Source organism: Nannospalax galili, unplaced genomic scaffold, assembly GCF_000622305.1.
Source record: "Nannospalax galili isolate Female #2095 unplaced genomic scaffold, S.galili_v1.0 scaffold1016, whole genome shotgun sequence".
Lineage (NCBI taxonomy): Eukaryota > Metazoa > Chordata > Mammalia > Rodentia > Spalacidae > Nannospalax > Nannospalax galili.
In genome coordinates this window covers 512,569-534,499 of record NW_008337919.1, presented here as the reverse complement: position 1 = coordinate 534,499, position 21,931 = coordinate 512,569, and the positions used below count along the sequence as shown (strand labels likewise).

Below are 21,931 nucleotides of genomic sequence, written 5' to 3'. Positions count from 1 at the left end.
CGAGTTTGATCTCTAGGACTCACATGTTGGAAGGAGAGACTCGGCTTTCAATTGCTGTCCTCTGAGCTCCAAATTTTAAACAAGTGTTTCCTTCTTTCTATGACTACTTAAAAACAAAGGAAGACTTTTTTTAAACAATGATTATAGAAAAAAAGGTTTCCAAATCCTTCATGTTCACTCTAAGGCTCCAAATGTAAAATAAAAAAAAATCTTTCCCAAACATGCCTTTACTGAGAAGTCTGGAGAGCAGAAACCTAACTAAAAATATTAAGGAGTTGATTTTCTATAGCTATACAAGAGACTTTCTCTTAAAATTTTTATTTAGGCATATATAATAGCTCTTAACTATCCTTTTCTATGTTTTAATATTTTAAAAACTGTCACTATTTTTACTCCATAAATCAAAATGCCTTTTCCAACTAACAGCTTCCTTCTTAGTGAAGGTTCTGAATTGTTCTGAGGCATCACATACTTGTGGCAGGCTAGGATTGTCTTAAGACTGAGCTGCTTCTATAAGCTTGCAATATTCCTTTAGGTAAACATGATCAGCAGCCATAGCAAGTGTTATGCATTGGCAGAGATAAAGCAGCAGGGGGAGCAGCCAGAGACAGCTCTACAGAAACCACTCCAGCACAGCTTACTTTATAAGCAAGAGAAACACACTAGAGATGTTCTCTAAGAACCACAGAGACAAACTAAGTTGTATGAAGAAGTCATAACTACTGTACAGCCAGCCTACGTACCTTTTGAATGAACAATAACAACAAAAACAAGGTCAAAAGATGCTCAAATTCTAACTTTAAAACAGACTTGCAGCTTGAAGCCATGGTTTCCAGCAATGCCTTGGAACTGTCCCCCAAACTTGAGAGCAGAAACAATGTACATTTTCATGCTGATATGTGGAGAATTCAAAATGATTTCATTTCTTCCCTTCCAAAATCACTACACTTAGGGCCTGGTAAAATGTACTAGAGGGTTGTGACAGGGTTCAAAAGCAGGCTTCACAGAGGCCCTGAAAACCCTTTCCTACCTTCAATTATCTCTGTGAGGGGAAATCCCCCCTGCCCAAATCATGAAAGTATTCTGCATTTAAAGGCACTTTGCTTAGAAATCTGCAATAAAGGGGCAGAAAAGTGGCCCAAAACCCATCTGACACTTATATGTACTAAAGATTAAAATGGCCTATATTTTCAGTTACAGTAGGACAGAAAAGGTGCCCTGTTCTGTCTGGAATTTTGTACTTGGATTTCAGAGAAGACTAGTACATCTAGTCAGAACTTCAAAATGTTCTAAATAGTTAACCATGTTAGATAACTTATAGTCAGTTGTCTAAGAATTACAAAAATCCTTAAAACATAAAATGTGTAGAAAAAATTACTCCTGGATGATAAATAAACAAAAGCAAATATTTTAGCCAAACAGGTCATCAAGAAAATTTGACCTAAATCCTCAAACTCTTACACTGATCTTTTAAAATTGTTATTATTGTGCCTATCTATTTTATGTTAAGGAAAGTGAAGCTTAAAAAAAAAAGTTTGCATTAGTTCTTAGTAACTTGGTCAGCAAGAAACTGCACTTCCAGGTCTGTCTGCCTTCAAAGCTGAGGCCTCACTAAAATTGCCCTCAATTGCAGCAGTGAGGTTCCAGAGGAAATCTGTACAAATCTCAGGCATATTAATGTGCTTATGAGGGCAAATGCTGTAGATTTAATCACTGAAATTAAATGCCATCTGGAATCTCTTACCCCACTGGTACAAGCATCCAACATGTGCTACAACCAGCTCTGGCCTTGGCCAACAATTCAACCATGTTTCTGCCCCAATACCACCAATTAGCAGCACATACAGTATGATACCAATGCAGACAGACAGCTAATTGTTGTTAGACATCATTCTAACAACTAATTCTTTCAAATTTCTTTTATTAAGATCTTTTAAATATATGAATTATTTATTAACAGGATAAAGGACTCAGTTTCCCTCTTTGTAATCCCCAAATCATCTCTGTAATAAATAATTTCTATCATCACTTTAAAACCCTGACTCATTACTAGTGTGTTTATGTTGTATATTCTACTAAAATAAATTTTTAAAACTTCCACAGACAAGAAGACGGTCCTGAATCTTTAAGGCAAAAGAGAATAAACTGAATACATTGACAGAATGTGGAGTATTAAATCTAACAACCTAAAAGTAATATACTAGATTGATTCATTCAGATCCAAGAGATTGCAAACAATTTGGCAATGTATCAAGGAAGCTGTTCATATTTCCAATCCACTTACTCCTGCCCTTGTTATTAAGCAGAAGGGTGACTTTATAACCTTTACCAAGGGTTTTTCTTCTTTCTCGGCTCTTTCTCATCTCCGAAAGACCATGCAAATGGAACACTCTTTCAAAGTGAATGGATTTAAAAGAAATGAATAGCTTAGATATTAAAAATTAAGCAACAGCTAGCTGAACCAACCTCAATTTAAAAAATAAGTGTCAAGTCAGTAATCTTTGAAATAGGAGATGTAAGCACAGCTGAATCTATTTCACTAACATTTCCTCCCTTTACACACAAATCACTTCAGCCAAGTAAGTTCACCTCCCAAACCCAAAGTTTGAGAGCCTTTTGCAATGAAGACTTTAAAACTACAAATCCCTGTGTTATTTGATGCCTGCAAAAGAAAGGTATCATTTTAAGCAATGCCTGTGACATCAAGTTTTTAGCTTAAAGTACACAAACCATTTCACAGTTTAAGCCATGCAACATACATTACCAGATCTCGCATCGATTGTTAAAACTCAAATGCAGGTTTCAAGATTAAGAATATGGATTTTAGGAAAAAGTAACTGTAGATAGCTGCTCAGGACATTTTGCTGAAAAGTACTGTCAAATCACCATGAAAACACAAAGAAATACATGCATCTTGCAAGGTTTTAAATACTGGCCTGTGTTTTGCTACATATAATCGCCCAAACAAGAGAAATAAGAGCTCAGGCCTACTGAGGATGGCCCATTCAGCATGTAAGACAGAATATTCACCACATGTCTTCTGATATTATGAAGCAAATTATAAGAAGAAAATTATTCATATTTTATAAAAGTTTAGTCAAATGAGTACAATGGCACTTAATACCACTGCAGGGAGTGACAGTCCCAGTAAAAAAGCGGTAATCGGCCATTCTAATGATGCCATGCCAAATTTAGAAATGAGGCCCAGATGACAAAAAAAAAAAAAGAAAAGAAAAGAAAGGAAGAAAGAACAAAGAAAATAAAACCCTACAGATTTGATTATCAATATGGTGCACACCAGTAAGACAGTGTGTCTGTGGGGGAGTCAGAGCTCTTGGGAGCCCCTTTGGTTTAAGGCCAACTTTTCACTTCAACAACAATGCTGTCTATATAAACAATGTTAACAGCTAAGGCAATCAAGTGGCTGATAGGTTAGGGCATCTGGGTAAAAACTGCATGAGAAACAGAACAGGTGATATTAAAACCACACCAAGCCAACAACAAAAAAGCATGGCTCATTGAAAGACATGTATAAATGGTAAAAAGGTACAACCTTCCTGACCTTGTAACTAGGTGTCCCAAACTACATAAAATCTTGAAGAAGAAACTATTTCTAATTGCCACACATTTCCAGACTTCACTGATTGACTCCTTTGTCCATCTGCATCAAAACACATACATGCCTCCTTTGTAGCCCTCTAAGCCTGCCAGTCATGAAAAAATACATAACCCTATATCTCTTTTGCATAACACAAGGCATAAAGAATGAATTTTTTTTTAATGCAACAAAACTGAAGAGAGGCCACCTTGCCTTCCAGGCTATTTTAAGGCTGTTTCGTGCCAAAGGTTACTCCTCAGCCCCCCAAACTCCATTAATTGCTAAGGCCAAGCACCTTGGCACATATGGCCCAGCTGAAGACTAGTGGTAACTAAATGACCTCAGAAACCTAGGCTTGCTTGGTTTCCAAGACTGAAGGAAACTAAGGCGTCATAATAAGCCTTATAACTTCGTTAAACGTCCTCTGTGGATGTAAACAGGGAACAGAACGTTGAAGGGCTCAGGGCTTACTCTGTACCTTGACAACCGCCTAAATAAGCGTGAAGGCTGCAAGTTCAGTGAACTCTTGTGAGTTTAAGTGAGGTAAGTGGTGGCGTCCTAGTCATTTCACCAAATCCACCAACTCTTATTTCCAATCAGAATCTCAAGCAATACCTCTCAAAATATTCAAGGCCACCAGATCCCACTGGTTTCTGTTGCAAGCCCAAAGTGTCACTTGACCAACCCTGTGTCCTGGGGATACTCAATCTATGCCAAAGTTGCTTTCGTAAAATATTTAATTTACCTGGAATGAGTGGAAAAGAGAAGGGAGGTGTGCAAATAGGAACCTCCCTCCAAAGGAACAGAACAGCTAGCATGCAGCCATCGTGATAAATTTCTCTATGTATTTCCCCGGGTCACAGGGACTGGTGCTTCCCCAGCAAGAGAAAAGCTGACAACAGCTCAGGGGCTTACCTTGTTGGAGGCCATCTCACTGACGGAGTGCCTGGTCTGCAGGGTCTCTAGCTGGTCCAGACACCAGTCCAGCTCCTCCAGGGTCTCGCTGGCCAGTTTCTGGTAGGCCTCCTCTGCGAAGAGACAGGGAAAGGGGGACTCAGTTCTCAAGCGCTTCACGGGGCCACCAGAGAGTTCAAAGGGGGCCATCCTGCCATACCCCGCCATGCTCGGATGCCCGGTGCCCACACATGAGGGCTGCTCCTTCATATTGTCGGGCCCGGCAGCGCGATGGGGGCCGAGGCTTGGCTAGCGGGGTGACCGGCCTCCGGGAGGCACAGCTTCTCCAGCTTGACGTCGCAGATCGGCCTCCAGGGAGGGCGCGCAAAGTGCGACAGGCTAACTTTGACACCGGGAGCAGGGCGGAATAACCGCGATGCGAGTTTCAGCGGGTGGGATTCCCGGTCCTGGATGTCCTGGTCCCGGTGCAGGGATGCTGACGGGGTGGCTTGCGCCTGGGGGCCCGCCCGGGGATGGGCGAGTGGTCCCCGCCGGGTGTCGTCGCTGCCCTGGCCGGAGCCGAGGCCCCACGGCCGCCCCTCCTGTCGAGGCTCGCGCAGAGCGCTCGAAGCGAATGAATCAGCCGCGGCCGGCGCGGCCACCACGTTTCCTGTTTTCTTGCTTAAGTCCTCGGGCGGCGGGCGCAGCGCCGCTCCATCACCGCGGCTTTCCGGGAACACTCCCCCTCACGCCCCTCTCGGCCCTCGGCGTTGTCTGGCCCCTCCTCGATTCCCTTACGAAAAGATTCCCGATTGCCAAAGGCCGGCCGTGCCACCCGCCGCGTCCTTCCCCTCCGCCCCGCCACCTCGCCGTGGCATCGCCCCGAGCAGCGGCGGCCGCTTTGAAGCGCAGCCGGGGAGGCGCGGCCGCTCGAGTGCGTGTGTGTGTGAGTGTGCGTGTGAGTGTGTGTGTGTGTGTGTGTGTGTGTGTGTGTGTGTGTGTGTGTGCAGGGTTGTGTGGGGCTGTCTGCACCAGAGCGGAGGAAAACCCGGCGTGGAGCGCCTGCCACCCTCCTCCGGGGTCGTGCCCAACGCGGGGCTCAGGCGGGGCTCCGGCAGTCCTGGCGCGCAGGCGCGTGCGGACCGCGCACCTGCCCCATGGGGACCCCGCGTGCCCCGCCGAGTCCCCGGCCCCGCTTCCCCCAGCCTGAGCGTCCCAGGCGGCCGCCTGCGAGAGAGTGCGCGGAGGGGCCTGGCGGGGCCTGGCGGGAGACATGCACAAGGTGACTTAGGACGTATGCAGTCGGTTTTGCAGGTTTAGGATTGAGAGTTTCTCAGGGCTCATTTTCTCTGGGTTATGGGACGTTCATTTCTGTTAGGGGCAGATTCTCAGTACCCAGGAACACTTAAGTATCACACGTCTAAAATTTGTGGTGAACAAAAACAGGCAAACCGTAGTGTCGTGAGGTCAGAACGCCTTAGAAATTGACAATATGCTACATTTCATACTCAGAATTATCTGAGTTCTCTTAAAGAAACAGCAACATAAACGAACCACAGGGAGTTTACACGTGCCCTCCATTGGTGTTTCCTTTGTGGACCACACAAGACCACCAGGGTCTTGGAGTGTTAAGGACACAAAGTCTGGAAGAGTGTTCCTATCAACCACATACAGAATAAACTACAAACGTGGGGGAATGAAAAGACCCAAAGGCATTACTGGGCAAGTGTGTTCGGTTGATAGAAGTCAATGCAGGGACTGTGGGCACTTCACCTAAACCGATGAACTCCAAGAGAACTGAACAGTGATGACACTTCAGAGAAAAATGCAAACCCCAAAGGGCCACCTTATAAAATTGTTGGCAGAAAGGAAAACATTAAAAAGCCCACATGAGATCTCCTGTTCCATTTTCTAATCTACAGGTCCTGGAGGTGGAAAACTTCCATCCGAATGTAGACTCCATCAGGTGTCAGTGGCACAACAAAGAATTTTATGGATTGAACCTCAGGATGGTGGAAATGGATTTCCTTGATAGGTTTCCCCATGAAATTTATAAAATTTAGAATAACTTTCTTAGTATATTACATGTGCTATGAGCTTGTCATAAAATATTCTTGAACTGTTTGCTCTCCATTTCCAGTGCTGTGCATTAAAATTTTCCTCTTTTATTGTATATTTTTTTTTCCTGTGCCATCTGTAAATATACTTTAGGTAAATAACTGCCTAAACCTTTGCCAAGTGAAGTTTAAGGTTGATGCTTTTTATTTCTTTAACAAAAGAAACAACTTTAAAGATAATTGTACATGGTAAGCATAAAATACTTTTATCTGTTTAGTTTTCCCGATTATGCTTGCTATAAAAAAATAAAACATTACACACATAGACAGTCCTTTGTAATTCCACAACCTAAAGATTCTGGACAATAATTCAATAGCTCAGTAGACAGATTCCATTCCATATGCAAGTATTGCATTATCTAGGTACCACGACACCCATCCACTGTAGTTCTGCAGTTGCTTGTTTCCTCCCTCTACTATGTAAAATAGGGTTACATGAAATTGTAGGAGGAAAAGAACTTATTTTTATGACCATTTGAGTCATTCATATTTTGCACATCCAGTGAGTTCGGACACAGAGCTACTGTGTAGGATTTGTTCACTGCCATCTTTTTAGTTATCCAAAGCCAGCCTCTGTACATCTCTAAGGCTTGGCTTTCTATGCCCCTGCCCCCTGCAACACAACTGTTTCAAAGTCTGTGTTCCAAGGGGCCTCCCAGTACACAGTGTGCACTCCCATTTCTGTCTTTACTAAGTTCCTTAAAGTTTTCTGAAGTTGGATGTACAATTCAGGCCTTATATGTGGAGCAGAATATAGCTCCACATATTATATTTTGGCCTTTTTTTTTAATGTGGAAAAGCTTGGAGTTAATGCTTCAAGACGTTGTGCAATTCGACTCAGGATTTGTTTTTAAGAGAGTGGTAGAGTGACAGGAGGGAGCAATATATTTCAGATGATCTACTTTACATTCAAGTCAGGGATTAACCATTTGACTATCAGGAATTAAGATCACAACATGATACATATATACATATATATCCAACATCTTCAACATGCTCTCTCTATATATGCTTTCAGAACGAGTGAGCAAGAGAGAGAGAGAGGGAGAGAGAGAGAATGAAATTACTCAAAACATTTGTACACATAGGTGGAAAGTATTTGTATATAACAGAATAAGCAACAAATTTCTTTTGTAAAACTTTTGCTGGAATGAAGACTTGTTGAGCTGAGAATTGATTCAGAGTCCTAGTTTGAGACATTATGACTAGCTGCACTTTGTCAGGATCATTATTCTCTTTACTTTCAGGAATTTTGACCCCAAGTGTTCCAAGACATCGAGTAACTGACCTTTACATTCCTCCCAAGAAAAAAAAAAAGTGTCAATGTGGAGTTGCCAGCTATCTTACAGGAAATTGAGTCACCATACCAAACAACACACCTAAATGTCATCTACAGCTAGCAGGACAAAAACAATGAACAAGTTTAATTTTGGCCTTTACCAAGAACACATAACTGCATTCATTAATAAAATACCCCCTAGAGAGGTGTATATTCTGTGGTCCCACTTAAAAATCTATGAAAACTCTTCTATTTAACTGTTCAAAATCTTGCTACCTCAAGGAGCTAAGAAAAGAGAAAAACACCCAACCAAAAACCATTGGTTAAACTCCATATAGGCTAGGAAAGGGTCATGGAAGAACAACTGAGAAATAACTTGAGACTTTGGCAGTCTCTCCCATGGCAGCTTCGATGTTCTTCAAGACACCCTTGAACTATGTAACACCCCTGGGTCTGTTTTAACTCCCTTGTGAACTTGTAGTGCTCAATACTTCTGGGCCAGCACTTGGCTTCCATCACTGTGATGTGCGCAAGGGTTCCCCTGACACATGGCCTGAAACCTTGCCAAGAGCTCCAGGAGAGGATGCTGAAGCAGCAGCTCCCCTTTGAAAGGCAAACGTGTCATCAGCTAGGATCCACAGCAATTGGCCTAGAGGCTGAGGTCATTTTCTTGTGAAACACTGGGCCCTTTACTCTTACCCTCAACTGACTGCGAGGTAAAAGGATTCACACTACAGGACACAGAACCCCATAAATGTTGGTTTCTTTGCTATCATTTGTGGGGCTAAAGGTCTGTATAAGTTTGTCATAATTTCTAGAGGGGCCTATTGCTGCAAATACAGAAGAACAAGTTTTTAAACATCAAAGAAACAAAAACAGCACACACATACACACAAACTTTGGATACCATTTGCGTCTCTTCATTTACAAAATCAAAAAATGATCACAGCTGACTCAGAATGCTTTTAAGTTAAAACAAACTCATTAGACAGCTTCTAAGAGCAAATGCTCAGATACACGTCTTGTTAACCAATTCCACTTTCTCTTCTAATTCCTACTCCAATGCTCTTTGTTCCTAAGAAAGGAATTGATGGCATGTAGGTAGACCCGGAGGACGATTTCTACCTTGTGTATTTCTGTGAGCTGATAATCCCCTGACTTTGCTACAGTAAAAGATCTGTGCAGGTTAGCTTTAACTTTGGCTGACATAATTTCTTTGTTCCTTCTATATATTTTATCTGATGGGAAATGCATGAACACCCTGGAGTCTCTTTCAATGCATACATGCAGCAGGTTCAAGCAGAGCCTGCCAGTACCAAGCTGCCATCATTTCCAAGTGCATTTCTGGCACCAAGTTCTTGTTTTGAAGTATTTTTAAGTCTTCTAAACTATATAAACTTTTGCTTAGTACTTAAAACGACCTGTGTTATTTTGTGGATTTTTTCTTCTCTTTTCCGATCATGTACCGTTCTTTTTTCTAATGCTGTCTAAGGCTGTAGTAGAATTTTACCAATAAAATAAACACAGTATTGAGTTCCAGTGTCTTCTAGTCTGATCAGTAACTCAAACACATATATATCACCATGTATCACGAATGTTATTAGAGTCCACAGGCGCACACTGAGTACATGAGTATGGACCTTGTCCAAAAGAAGACTGGAGTTCAGCAGTGAAGACAATTTTAGCACACATGCAGTTGAAACGGATAGAAGCACGTGGGCTGTGGAACCATAAAAGAGGGCCGCTTAAATCAGATTGGTACACAGGTGGACCAGGGAAAACCTAAGTCCTGAGGGAAGAAGCTAAATGTGATGATTAATTTAGACTGTCAATTTGATTACATTAAGAAACACCCAGGACATTAATAAGGCCCACCTTGGGCATGTCTGTGAGGGCTTTTCAGGAGAGGATTCAGTTAAGGGGTAAGAGCCTTCTTGAATATGGGTAGCATTACACTGTGAGTCAAAGTCCGGAATGACTGAAAAGAGAAAAGGGAGAAAGCTAGCTGAGCATCAGGATTTCCCTTGTTCTCTATAAGATGTCAATACGAGGGGTCCCAGACGCGTGTTCCTGCCTTCATGAAGTCAGCCATGCCTTCCTCACCATCACTGACTCTATACTCGCAAACCCTGAGCTGAAATAAGTCCTTCCTCCCATAAATTACTTTTTGTCGGGCATTTGGTCAAAGTAATATGTTAAGTAACTAATAAACAGAAGTGAAGAAAGCAGAAAAGGGCATTGGGGAGAAACAAAATGAATAGACACCTGAACCTATGATCAACAAGATGTGTTTATATGCCTGGAGGAAAATAAACTACCACAGAGAGCCTTGCTCAGGGGAAAGAGCCTAGAAAAAAATCTGAGATATCAGCAGACATTTCCTGGCTATGGCTATCCCAGGGATCAGCAGGTAGGAATGCTGGACTGCCATCAAAAGGAGGAATGGCTGAGTAAGTTGGAGGACTGTGTGACATGGGATCTCCTTTCCTTTAAGATGGAAAACTCTAGGGTTGTACAATACATGAGATTGTAGGAGACACGCCAATGAGACTGTTATCTCCAGAAATATCGTTATATTACAATAATACTAATTTCTAAGACTATCTGCTCTTCTGGTAGTTTTCCTTACCTAAGATAATCTGTGCATTAGCATCCTAAATTCTTTATCATACTATAATGAGATGAAGGGAAACTATTCACTAGAGTTTCTTTCAGGGAAGCCTGCTTATAAGAAAATATATAATAATGTTCCTTATGACAGAGTAGAGACTTTGAAAAATTCTGGTCTGGTTGATACTAACCTGTGGTCTCTTCTATACAGTAAAGTGGAAGATGGTGGAGGGAAAGAGAGTGTGAACATGCGTTTAAGGAAAAGTAAACTTGGTCTGCAGAGTAACTGTACACTGTAAAATTTCCCCTCCCTCAGTCTTCAGTATAGTTAGTGAAGGCACAAAGTGCTGGGTTGCTTTGTTGTAATTTATCGAAGAGACTGAACTTTAGACCAGGCTGTCCCAAACACAAATGTCTGCCTGTGCTGACAGTGAAGAGAGGAAGGAGTCAGAGGGAAAAACAGCAAACTTATTTTTCTGTGTGTGTTAGGGGGTGAACTTTTGTTCAAGGATTGGAATTAGAGCCAATTTTAATCAGCTATCCAGGTTAAGGGCTCCATGGATATGTATACAACTGTAAACAATACTATTCCTTGAAGGAAATGAAAGAAACAGAAGTTTCTGTATCCCCACTTTATATAAGACATAATGTCCATTCCTCTAATTTTGAGGGACCTTGTTTTTTCACCTACCAACTGAAGAACAAAAATTTTGTTCGTTGTTTTAGTTTAAATGAGAGCTTGTGAGTCAAATAACTTTCATTGCTTAGTTAATAGATTCATTCCTCTCCTTCATTTTGTCCTCTCTTCCTCCAGAGTTGTCTAACGTCTCTAAACTTAATCATACTAATTTAAATACAGCTATTGACTAATAGGGAAAAACAAGAGGTGTGAAATCTGAATACTTATCTAAAGTGGTTTTCAGTGGCAAGAAATAAAAACAAAATTCAAGAAGAGGAACAAGGAGTGAATCTGGAGACATTCATATTCTGTATAAATGTGCTTAAGGAGAACCTTGCTGCTAGATTCAGTGGAGAATTTCCATAGCTTTTAACTCTGGGTCTGTTCATACAACAAATGTAGCTTTCTTTTGACACTGGTTTCACTTGTGGTTAAAGTAAAAATGATTTCTCCCAAGCCAGGCAAAAGAGATGAAACACTAACTTGTTTATTTTGGATTTAAATTTTTTGGTTTTGATCAACACATGCATTTACTGAACAATTTTCCAAACATGTACATAGTACACACCAGGAGATTTAACACTGAGCAAAATAGACCAAAGCTCCTGCTTACCAGGTTGGAGAGATGACTCAGTGGGTGAAGGTGCTTACCATCAAGCTTGACAACCTGAGTTTGACCCCCAGGAACCACATGGTGAAAGGAAAGAACCAACTCCCACAAGTTGTCCTCTGACTGCCGTGCAATTGCTGTGGCCTGTGTGCATATTCTCCCCAGTAAATAAATGAATGCATGTAATTGTTTTAAAAAATGAAGTTTCTGTTTACCCTTAGTCTACATGGCTCCTGGTAAGGTGATCTACTTTTCATTTTTTTTATTTATCATTTTTATTTTATGTGTATGTGTGTATTGCTTACATCTAGGTAAGTGCACCCATGTTGTGCAATGCCCATGGAGGTCAGAAGAGGCTGTTGGATGGATCCCCTGGGACTAGAGTTATGGACAGTTGTTAGCTGTCATGTGGGAGCTGGGATTCGAAACCAGGTCTTTTGCAAGAACAACAAGTGTCCTTAACTGCTGAGCCATGTCTCCAGTCCCTACTTTTCATTTTAATAAACTTACACTGAAAATGAGCTATTTGTCACATGCTAAATATGCTGAATGAAAGAAGATGGACTTCTGGGTGCTCATAGTCCAGCAAGGAAGATGATCAGTGTGCCCACTGTTCATGTTTGTAAGCTGTTAGATAAAGCAAGGTAGTATGTATGATACAATGTATGCATAAAGAAGAGATTTGAGACAGGGTAAGTGCCACTTGATACAGGCTTGAAAACATTAGGAGCAGCTTTTTGAAAGGAGAGGTGTCAGGTTTGAGTCTCCAAGATAAACTGAGGAAATAACCTGGAGAAAACAAGAGGTGACATTTGAGGCAGAAGGCAGAGGTACCATGGACACCCGGGGAACCTAGACCCTTCTGGTAGCTATAAGCAGATCAGGCTGGGTGGGAACCAACACGGCAGTTAACAACAGTCCATAACTCCAATTCCAAGGGATCTGACACCCTCTTCTGGCCTCCATAGACATTGCATGTCAGGAGCACACATACATGTATGTGAAACATTCATACACTTGAATTAAAAATAAATAAATCAAAAAAACTTAAATTCTTCCAAGCTAAGAAGTCACATAGTAAAATTTGTCTTTAGAATTATTGCTCTGGAAATAGAATGAAAGGAGGCTTGGAAAATGACAGGGCCAGTGTGGAAGCTAGCAAGGGGAGGGGAAGGTTCCAGACCAGGCCTTGAGAGGGAGATACCAAAAGCAGGGGGCACTGTCTCAAGTGCAGAGAAAAGAGAGTTTCAAAAGATTATTGTGATGGACCAAATGTTTGTATTTCCCTAAAATCAGTATGTTGGGGTCTAATCCTCACTGTGAGAGCATTTGGAAGTGTGTTTGGGGAAGTAACTAAGCCAGGGAGTGAGAACCTGTCCATGTGGGAACAAAACACTTCAAAGAGGACCTAAAGCTAAATTCATTGTCTGTCATGGGAGAAAGCAAAGAGGAGTTGGCAGTCTACACCCAGAAGAGGGTGCTCACCAGAGTCTGACTGTGCCACAACCTTGAGCACAGACTTTCGACACCAAAACCGTGAGAAATAAATGTTACTTAAGCCTTCTAGTTGAGGCTGTTTTGCTTTAGCAGCTAGAATTAAGACAAATATTAAATAATTCCCATTAATAGTCAAGACAAACCACGTATACCTACAAGTTTGGCTAAGATAATTTGCATTCCAATGGCATATTTTAGCAACACAAATTAAAGGGGATATTAAAGAATGGTAAAGAGGAATTACATAGTGAGACTTTGTTTCAAAACAAAATTGAAACAACAGCAAAAAATGCCAGACATTGAAAAAGGAAATAAAAAAATAAATAAAATGGAGTCCATGCTCCTGGACTGGCAGAATTAGTATTATGGAAACAGCTATATCACTAAAAATTAATCTACAGACTTAATATAATTCCTATCATAATTCACATATCATTTTTCGCAGATCTAAAGGCAGTCCAAGAATTCCTATAGAAGTATGAAAGACCACAAGTAGCCAAAGCAGTCCTAAGGGATAGGAGGGCAGCTGGAGGTATTGCAATGCCTGACCTTAAATGATGCTACAGATCTGTAGTGATAAAGACAGCCTGGTACTGGCATTAAAAACAAACAGGCAAACTGGGTATGGTGGTGCATGCCTTTAATCCCAGCACTCAGGAGGCAGAGACAGGCAGATCCCTGTGAGTTCAAGGCCAGCCTGGTCTACATAGTGATTTTCAGGACAGCTGGGGAACAGGCAAACTGGGTATGGTGGTGCATGCCTTTAATCCCAGCACTCAGGAGGCAGAGACAGGCAGATCCCTGTGAGTTCAAGGCCAGCCTGGTCTACATAGTGAGTTTCAGGACAGCTGGGGCTACAGGGAGACCCTGTCTCAAAAGACCAAAAAAAAAAAAAAGCCAAACAGACAGACCAGTGTAATAGGACTGAGGACCCAGAACCAATAAATCAATGACCACCAAGTTTTTGACAAAGGAGGCAACAATATCTAGCAGAAAGAATAAATAAATGGTACTGGAAAAACTGGATATCCATCTGCAGAAGAATGAACTTGGACACACATCTTTCACCCTTTACAAAGATCAATTTAAAATGAAGCAAAGACTTTAAAACCTAAAATGCTGAAACTACTAGAGGAAAACATAGAAACTACTTATCAAGACATTGGGGTAGGTTAGAACTTTCTGAACAAAACATCAATAGCGTATGAACTAGTCCCAAATATCAACAGATAGGAAATTTAAAATATGAAACTAAAGTTTTTGCATAGCAAAATAAACTATCAGCAAAGTACACAGATAGTCCACCGAATGGGAGGAAATCTTTGCCAGTTATACTTCAGACAGACAGAGGACTAATATCTAGAATTTACAAAGAACTACGGAATTAAATACCAAATAAATCAAACTGCCAATCACCAAAGAAGACTAATGAAATGGAGAGACAACGTTTCAGCATAAGAAACACAAATGGCCAATTACTATTTTCAAAAGTGTTCAACATCCCTAGTCATCAGGGAAATGTAAATTAAAACTTCTTTGAACTAGCACCTCATCCCAGTCAGAATGGCTATCATCAAGTAATCTGACAACAAATCCTGGATGTGGGGAAAGAGGAGCCTTTATTCACTGCTGGTAAGAGTGCAAATTAATATGGCCTTTTGGAAATCAGATTGGAGGTTCATCAAAAATAGAGCTAGTACATGATCCAGCTTCTACTCCTGGGCTTACATAAGCCCAGAGAACTCCATATCCTACCATAGAGATATTTGCACACCCACATATCTTGCTGCTCTATTTATGATAGTTAAGGAATGGAACTAATCTAGATAGCCACCAAATATGCACAAAGCAGAATATTCAGGTGCAAAGAGAAATGAAATCATGACATTTGCAGGAAAATGAGGGGCCTTAGAAAGTATATTAAGTGAGGTCACCAAAACTCAGAAAGAAAAAAAATCTGCTTGTTCTCCCTTTTTTGCAGGATCCTAGTCTGTAATTTATACGTGCAAACATATATATGCATCTATAATGCATATGTTTGGGTGTAAACAGTATAAGTGTGGGTGTGGTACAACATTCAGAAAGGAGACCAAGAAAGGGTAGCATTAGGTGATCAGGAAGGACAAAATGCAGGCAAAAGATATGAGTCATGAAGAGACAGGACACCAATAATTTTCTAGTTTCAACTCTGTCGTAGTGGTTCTTTTTCTTGCCCCCTCTGGCGGGTAAGTGCATAACAATGTAATTGAGAGTGAAAATGTAAACCCCAAGAGAAGTCCCATGACTTCAGAATGGTCATTCTAACTGTACAGATCTTCACTGACCTGCATAGAGTTTGGGTCTAAGTAAGTGTTTAGGTCACTTTCTTAATCCAGCTGTGTGATGTTTTTATTTAGGGAGTTCATTACAATAAAGTGATTTTTCTATTCAAAAAACAAGGAATTAAGAAGAAAGTTCAATACGTGGAATACTTACTGTGCAAACATGAGGACCTGAGTTTGATCCTCAGAACCCACATACAAAAGCCAAGCATGGTGATAGGCACTTGTATTCTGTTTTCACTGCTCATCCTCACCATCTTGTCCCCATCTGCTTCCTCTCTTCCCTTAACTCCCACAACAAATATACACTGCTAGTTTTTCCTTTTCTGAAGAATTTAGTTTAAGGGTCACACCTCTATTAAGACACTATGTTTCCCCAAAACATAGAATGCAAGTCTTAAAAATAATCTTATGAATGTTGTAACTCTGAATCATGCTGGATGTGTATTTATTTTCATCATCAATCTTACTTTATCCATCCTTATCTTGTATGCACCATCCTCTTCCTCTCCTAATCTTTGCTGTGCCATCTCACTTAGTAGGCATACTGTCTCAAATGAATGTCCATAAAGGGGTCACCGATGGAAGATTACTTTCTACTTCCTTGCACTTTGAAAGGCATGATGCTTCTTAACTCTTGAGAGTCTAGTAAATATTTTGAGAATCTACTGCATACTTCACTAAAAAACAGCATAAATTGATAAAAATCAACATTTTTTATTCTAAAAGTATTACTAACTTCCCTAAAGTCACCATGGACTCCAGGCTGAAAATTATTGTCTGGAGAAGAAAGAGTAATTATTTTAATCAAAACTTCCCCAGAAATTCATCCAGAATAGGGATCTGCTGTCTTCTTTCATTTTCTCATAAGTTTTACATTTATGTCTCTTTTGTTGTAAGCTACCTACAAGGAAAGAATGCCATAGAGTAGAGACACTTATTTAATTTAAAACAACGAAAGCTGTGCTGAAGAAACACACACACACACACACACACACACACACACACACACACACACACACACACTTTTCCAAAAAGATTGGGCTCATTTTAAATGTACTATTTAAGAATTTTGTGTTAAAGTCCTGGTTGGGGATAAGGCTCAGTGGATAAAGTGCTTGCCCTGCGAACATGAGGACCAGCATTCAGATCCCAGCACCCATATAAAAATCTAAGTGGGTGTGGTGGCTTGCCTATAATCCAAGCACTTGGGAGGCAGAGACATGGGATGCAGGACAAGCAAGCTGGACTAGATGAATTGGTGAGCTCTGAGTTCAGTGAGAAGCCCAATCTCAATAAATTAAGTGACAAGCAATAAACAAGTCCCCTGATGTCAGCCTCTAGCTTCCACATGCACATGTGCATGGGTACCCAAACACATGCAAACATGTATATACACATGTACAAACATAATACGCACATACACAGAAAGGAAGAGTAGACAATATATACTATGAACAGAGCTAAGAAAGAGTAATTTCTGTGTCTGTATTTATTCTCATTGCTCATGTTATATGTTACCACTGTGAGTGAGAATACTAACCTTCTAGTAAACTCATATTTGTTAATTACATATACATTAATAAAAAAGTTTCAGAACTCAAGATTATATCAGGTATAATGGCTTTGAATCTGCTTATGCACTGGCTCCATATACAAACTCATGGAAGAGATATTGGTTTTATATTTCAAAGGTGTTTAAGGTGCATAAGAAAGCTCTTAGACACACAAATAAGAATTCACAACCTCCAAGGTTCCTTAGGGGAAGTAAAATGACAGATCAGAAAGAGCAGGACCTGGGGTCACTCTCAGAATCTGAATTCCAGCTATGTCACTGTTTTGCGCCATCTTCTTGTAGCATTTGTATACTTGCTCCCATTGTATAAACTGGAGGTTGCCAGGTGATTATGAGAAAAGTATGTGGCAATGTATGTAAAGCCCCAAGGGCAAGTATCTCATCAATTTGACTGAGTAGGTACTCAATCAATACTAAGTATTCTAACTCACATTACAAAGTTGCTTAAATAAGCTAATCTGTAAACAGATACTTAGTACATGGGTGTTTCCTTTTTTTTTTTCTTCAGATTCTTGATCCTAAAACAATTACAATTTTCCTATCAATAACATCATCACTCAAGCACTAACCAATTACGACTTGAATGTAAACAATCTCAGATCTAGGATAACCTTTGCTAGACCACACCAAATTATGCAGTCACTCTGTACAAAAAAATATGTATAAGGTAGAGCACAGGTAAACAACAGAGCATCACTTACAATGAGGTCACAGGAAGGATCACTGCAAACATGCAACAGTAAACATGACCTTCACAATATTCTTGCTACTAGAATTCTTAGGCTAAACAAGCTTAGAAAATTGCGTGTGCAGCTTCTTTTCAGTTATTTCCAATGGACAGGAATCAATCAAAAGCTAGAAGTTCTATAATTGTTATTGTCACTTAACAAGGTTTTAAAAATATATTTTATTATTTTAAATTTTATGTGTATGAGTGTATTGCCTGCATGCATGTAAGTGCACCCCTTTCAGAAGAAGGCATCAGATCCCTGGAATTGGAGTTAGGAATGGTTGTTAGCTGCCATGTAGGTGTTGGGAATTGAACTCAGGTCCTCTGAAAGAACACCCAGTGCTATTAACCATTGAACAATCTCTCCAGCATAGACTTAACAAATGTTATCTGAACTTCTTTGGCTTTGGTGTAATTTCTTTAATGTGTCAACTCTCATCTCTTGAACTATCATTTCTTGATGAAGCATACTCTAAAACATTGTTCTGTGCTTCCACGTATACATACGTCAAGTGAATCTATAACACATACAGAGTCATGTAGTATATGGTTTTCTACATCTTGGAAAATTCCAGTTTTTATTTACATTCTTTCTGCCTTTGTAGACTGGCTTTCTTTTCTACTATGTATGTATGTATGTATGTATGTATTATTATTATTATTATTAATACTATTATTTTGAGATGGGGTCGTGATATATTGCACTGTTTCCCAAGCTGGCTCTGAATGCACTATCCTCCTGCTTCAGCCTCTGGAACAGCTGTATTACAAGCTTCAACCACTGTGTTTGGCTTCCTCCTGCCTTCAAAATGTATGCTGTTGAGAAATGCTCATAGTAAAGTTCCTCCCTCCTTTCCTTCTTCATTTTTTCTCTTGCCTTTTCTCAAAAAGGGAGAGAAAAAAACCCATGCATGATTATTGCTTCCCTTTGATGTGCTAGTTGCTGTGAAATACAAGAACATGAAAGATTCAGTGGCTTGGACCTAGGAAGGACCTTATAATATCTTACTTAGAAAATCAGACACAAGATCAGTTGCTGCCTACAGACAGTATAAGGTGGCATATAAATCATTCAGCTGAGGAGTGCTGCTGGAGTTCAGAGCAGGGAGAGGGAGGGCATGGACTCAAGCTAAGTGTATAGAGAGTGGGGAAGAAGTCTTCCTGGATGAAAGTCTACAGAAGACTCTGTGGTTTGAATGGCTTGTAGGAGGAGGGAATCAGGCTAGTATTGTTTTCAGGTAGGAATAATGCCTTGAGCCTCAATAAGGGCTACACTCATGGGTGGTAAATGGCCTGAATAGAAGAGGCTTCTTCTAGGTAGAGAAGGGAAATGGCATTAAAAACTAAGTGTGTGTCCTTGAGCTAATGGATATTGTGGGCATTAGGTAAATGCATTGGCAGTTCAGGAAGATAACACGGAAAAGAGTCAAGGAGGGAGAGGTACAGAGAGAAGCAGACTTCTGGAGGTATTCACCTTAGTGCTGCGATGGCATTTATGAGCCACAGAGCTCTCTTGGTAAGTTAGTATCCAGGTGGGAAACTTGAGCAAAATGTTTTCTCTGTATTTTAGTTTACTCTTTTGTATAATAGAACTACAAGGCAGTAAACTACAATAGGACTATATAAAATACAACCCCTAGAAACTTACCCTAGCCATTTCTACATTAGTTACTTTTCTGTTGCTGTGAGAAAACACCATGACAAAGGCACTTATAGAAGTGGATTGGGGGGTATGTTTCCAGAGGGATAAAAGTTCATCATGGTGGGAGGCAACGGTAGCAGAGGCAGCCCGAGAAGAGAGCTGAGTGCTCCATGGTGAAGCACACACAGGAAGTAGAGGGAGAAAGATGGAAGTGGGGCAAGGCTATGAACTCTCAAAGCCTGCCCCCAGTGATGTTCTTGCTCTAGCTAGGCCACATGGCCTAAAGGTTCCATGACCTCCTCAAACAGTGCCATCTACCGTCCAAGCGCTCAAATCCGTAAGTCTATGGGAGACACTTCTCATCCAAACCACCACACACACCTTATTTGCCTTTTGAGTCTAACTTTAATCTAAAACTCATATATCCATATCCCTATTGCTTTTAAATTGCATTCATGTAAACTTAATGCATGATTTCTTTATAAAACATTTATCAATTCTATTACATGTAACACATGAGATGTTTTGAATATCAATTCACTTCTTCCCCATTTCTTCCTAAAACACAAATACTGTAAAACAATATATACTTATTAACACTGGTGGAAGTCAGCCCCTTTCTCTCTCACTCTAAAAGTTAACTAAGAAATTAACAACAGCTCAGCACACCTATCATTTCACTTGGAATGATTCAATACTTCGAAAATGCTCTATCTTCATCAGCTTCAAAGCCTAGACTACCAGAACATTCCCTTTCTGTAATCTTTAAGATCTTCTAATAGGTAACCATTATGGAGAACATTAACTTCTGTGAGTCTTGGCATGGCCTTCTGACATTTCCATTAATACAGGATTTGAAAAGATTAAAGGAGACCCAGTGGCTTACATCTGTTGTGAACCATGGCCATATCTATCGGTCTATCATCTATCTATCTATAGCTATCTATCTATCTATCTATCTAGATATCTATCTATCTATCTATATATCATCTATCTATCTATCATCTATCTATGATCTATCTGCATATATATATACACACACACACAATGGATATTACTGTTAATTATGTAATTGTGCTCATTTTTGAAGATATGTGTTGATTCCTAGTATAAAATATGTACAGAAATCTTTTGATACCTTGTATTTCCTTAAAAATGAATATTGGTAGCTCTTGCTACAAATGATTCTTATGCTATATATAAATGTATATATATAATAGTCATGTCAAAATTTGTTTATAGAGCCTTTAATAAGACATATATTTCAATTTAAGTGAAATAAAAGTAATTATATATACACATGTGTATATGATTCACAGCAAATGTATATATAAAGTAGTACATAGGCCATATACATCTCAAAACATCCTGTAGCTGTGGTGAGTCACCTGTCCACTTGATCAAGGAGGCCATGGAGACCCTATCAAATGGACTTGAACTAGTGTCCAGTCTAGAAAGAGGAGGATCAACACAGAGGAAACATTTCCTCCATGCTTCCAAGTGAAGCCAGTCATGGTCAACCAGGACCTTTGACTTATCTTCACATAGGCAGAACTGGTAAAAGAAAGGAGCTGGGGCACCTCCCAAGTCCATGTGACCCCTGAGGAACAGACCTTCAAACAGCCTTAAGAGTAAAAATAAATTGGTTTATCTGGGCCAACTGTATGGTCTTAAACACCCAAAAGGAAAGTTTAACCAAAGGTTAAAGGGGTTAATATAATTTTTTGAGTCCATGTGTATAGCTAAAGGCTACATAACAAGAAAGAGTGCCAGACAGTAGATACCTTCCTTTAAGTTGTTGGCCAGGGTGGCCCAACAGACTCTCAGATGGTAGCCCAGCATAGAACTGGGAAAATGAACAGCAGATCCCAATCTTATCTAAAGGAATATTGGCAACTGATTGCTGCTAGATGAGGAAGAGCTGATCTTCCTAAAACAAGAAACTCTACATAGGCTGACTAGATTCAGCAGATGGACAAACACTGGGTAATGGCTGGGGGCACAGACCACACAGTGGATAGTAACAGGGATGACAGAGTATATGGGCTGCAGTGGGGTGGGGGGAGGCTGTGGGAGGGTGCCATTTGGGAAGTGGGTATGGAGATCAATAAGATTGTTTGGAATGTTCTGTATGAAATACACACAAAAAAATCAACAAAGGGAAAAAATGAGTTATATTTGAGGAAGAAACATAAAAATTTGCTTCATGTTAATTATTAGAGGTAAAAAACATTACCATTGAAATCTACCTGATGACTTTATATCCATACTCAGGTGCCAAGGATCCAAGTGTAACCACCTGTGACTAGTAATAATCAGAAACATAGCGATTAAAGACACATGTGCAAACATCTGTTAGTAGCATTAAAAATGTAGGC

The 21,931-nt window shown here is 40.3% G+C and overlaps 1 protein-coding gene across 1 annotated transcript in view; it reads right to left on the bottom strand.

The window, feature by feature from the left end:
• The window catches only part of Pde4d (phosphodiesterase 4D), a gene marked incomplete in the record, with an annotated part of 449,936 nt that overhangs the window by 52,957 nt on the left and 375,048 nt on the right, over positions 1 to 21,931 (bottom strand). Inside the window, 1 exon segment of the mRNA XM_029563417.1 lies at positions 4,514 to 4,626. Coding sequence (XP_029419277.1) covers positions 4,514 to 4,626 — 113 coding nt within the window.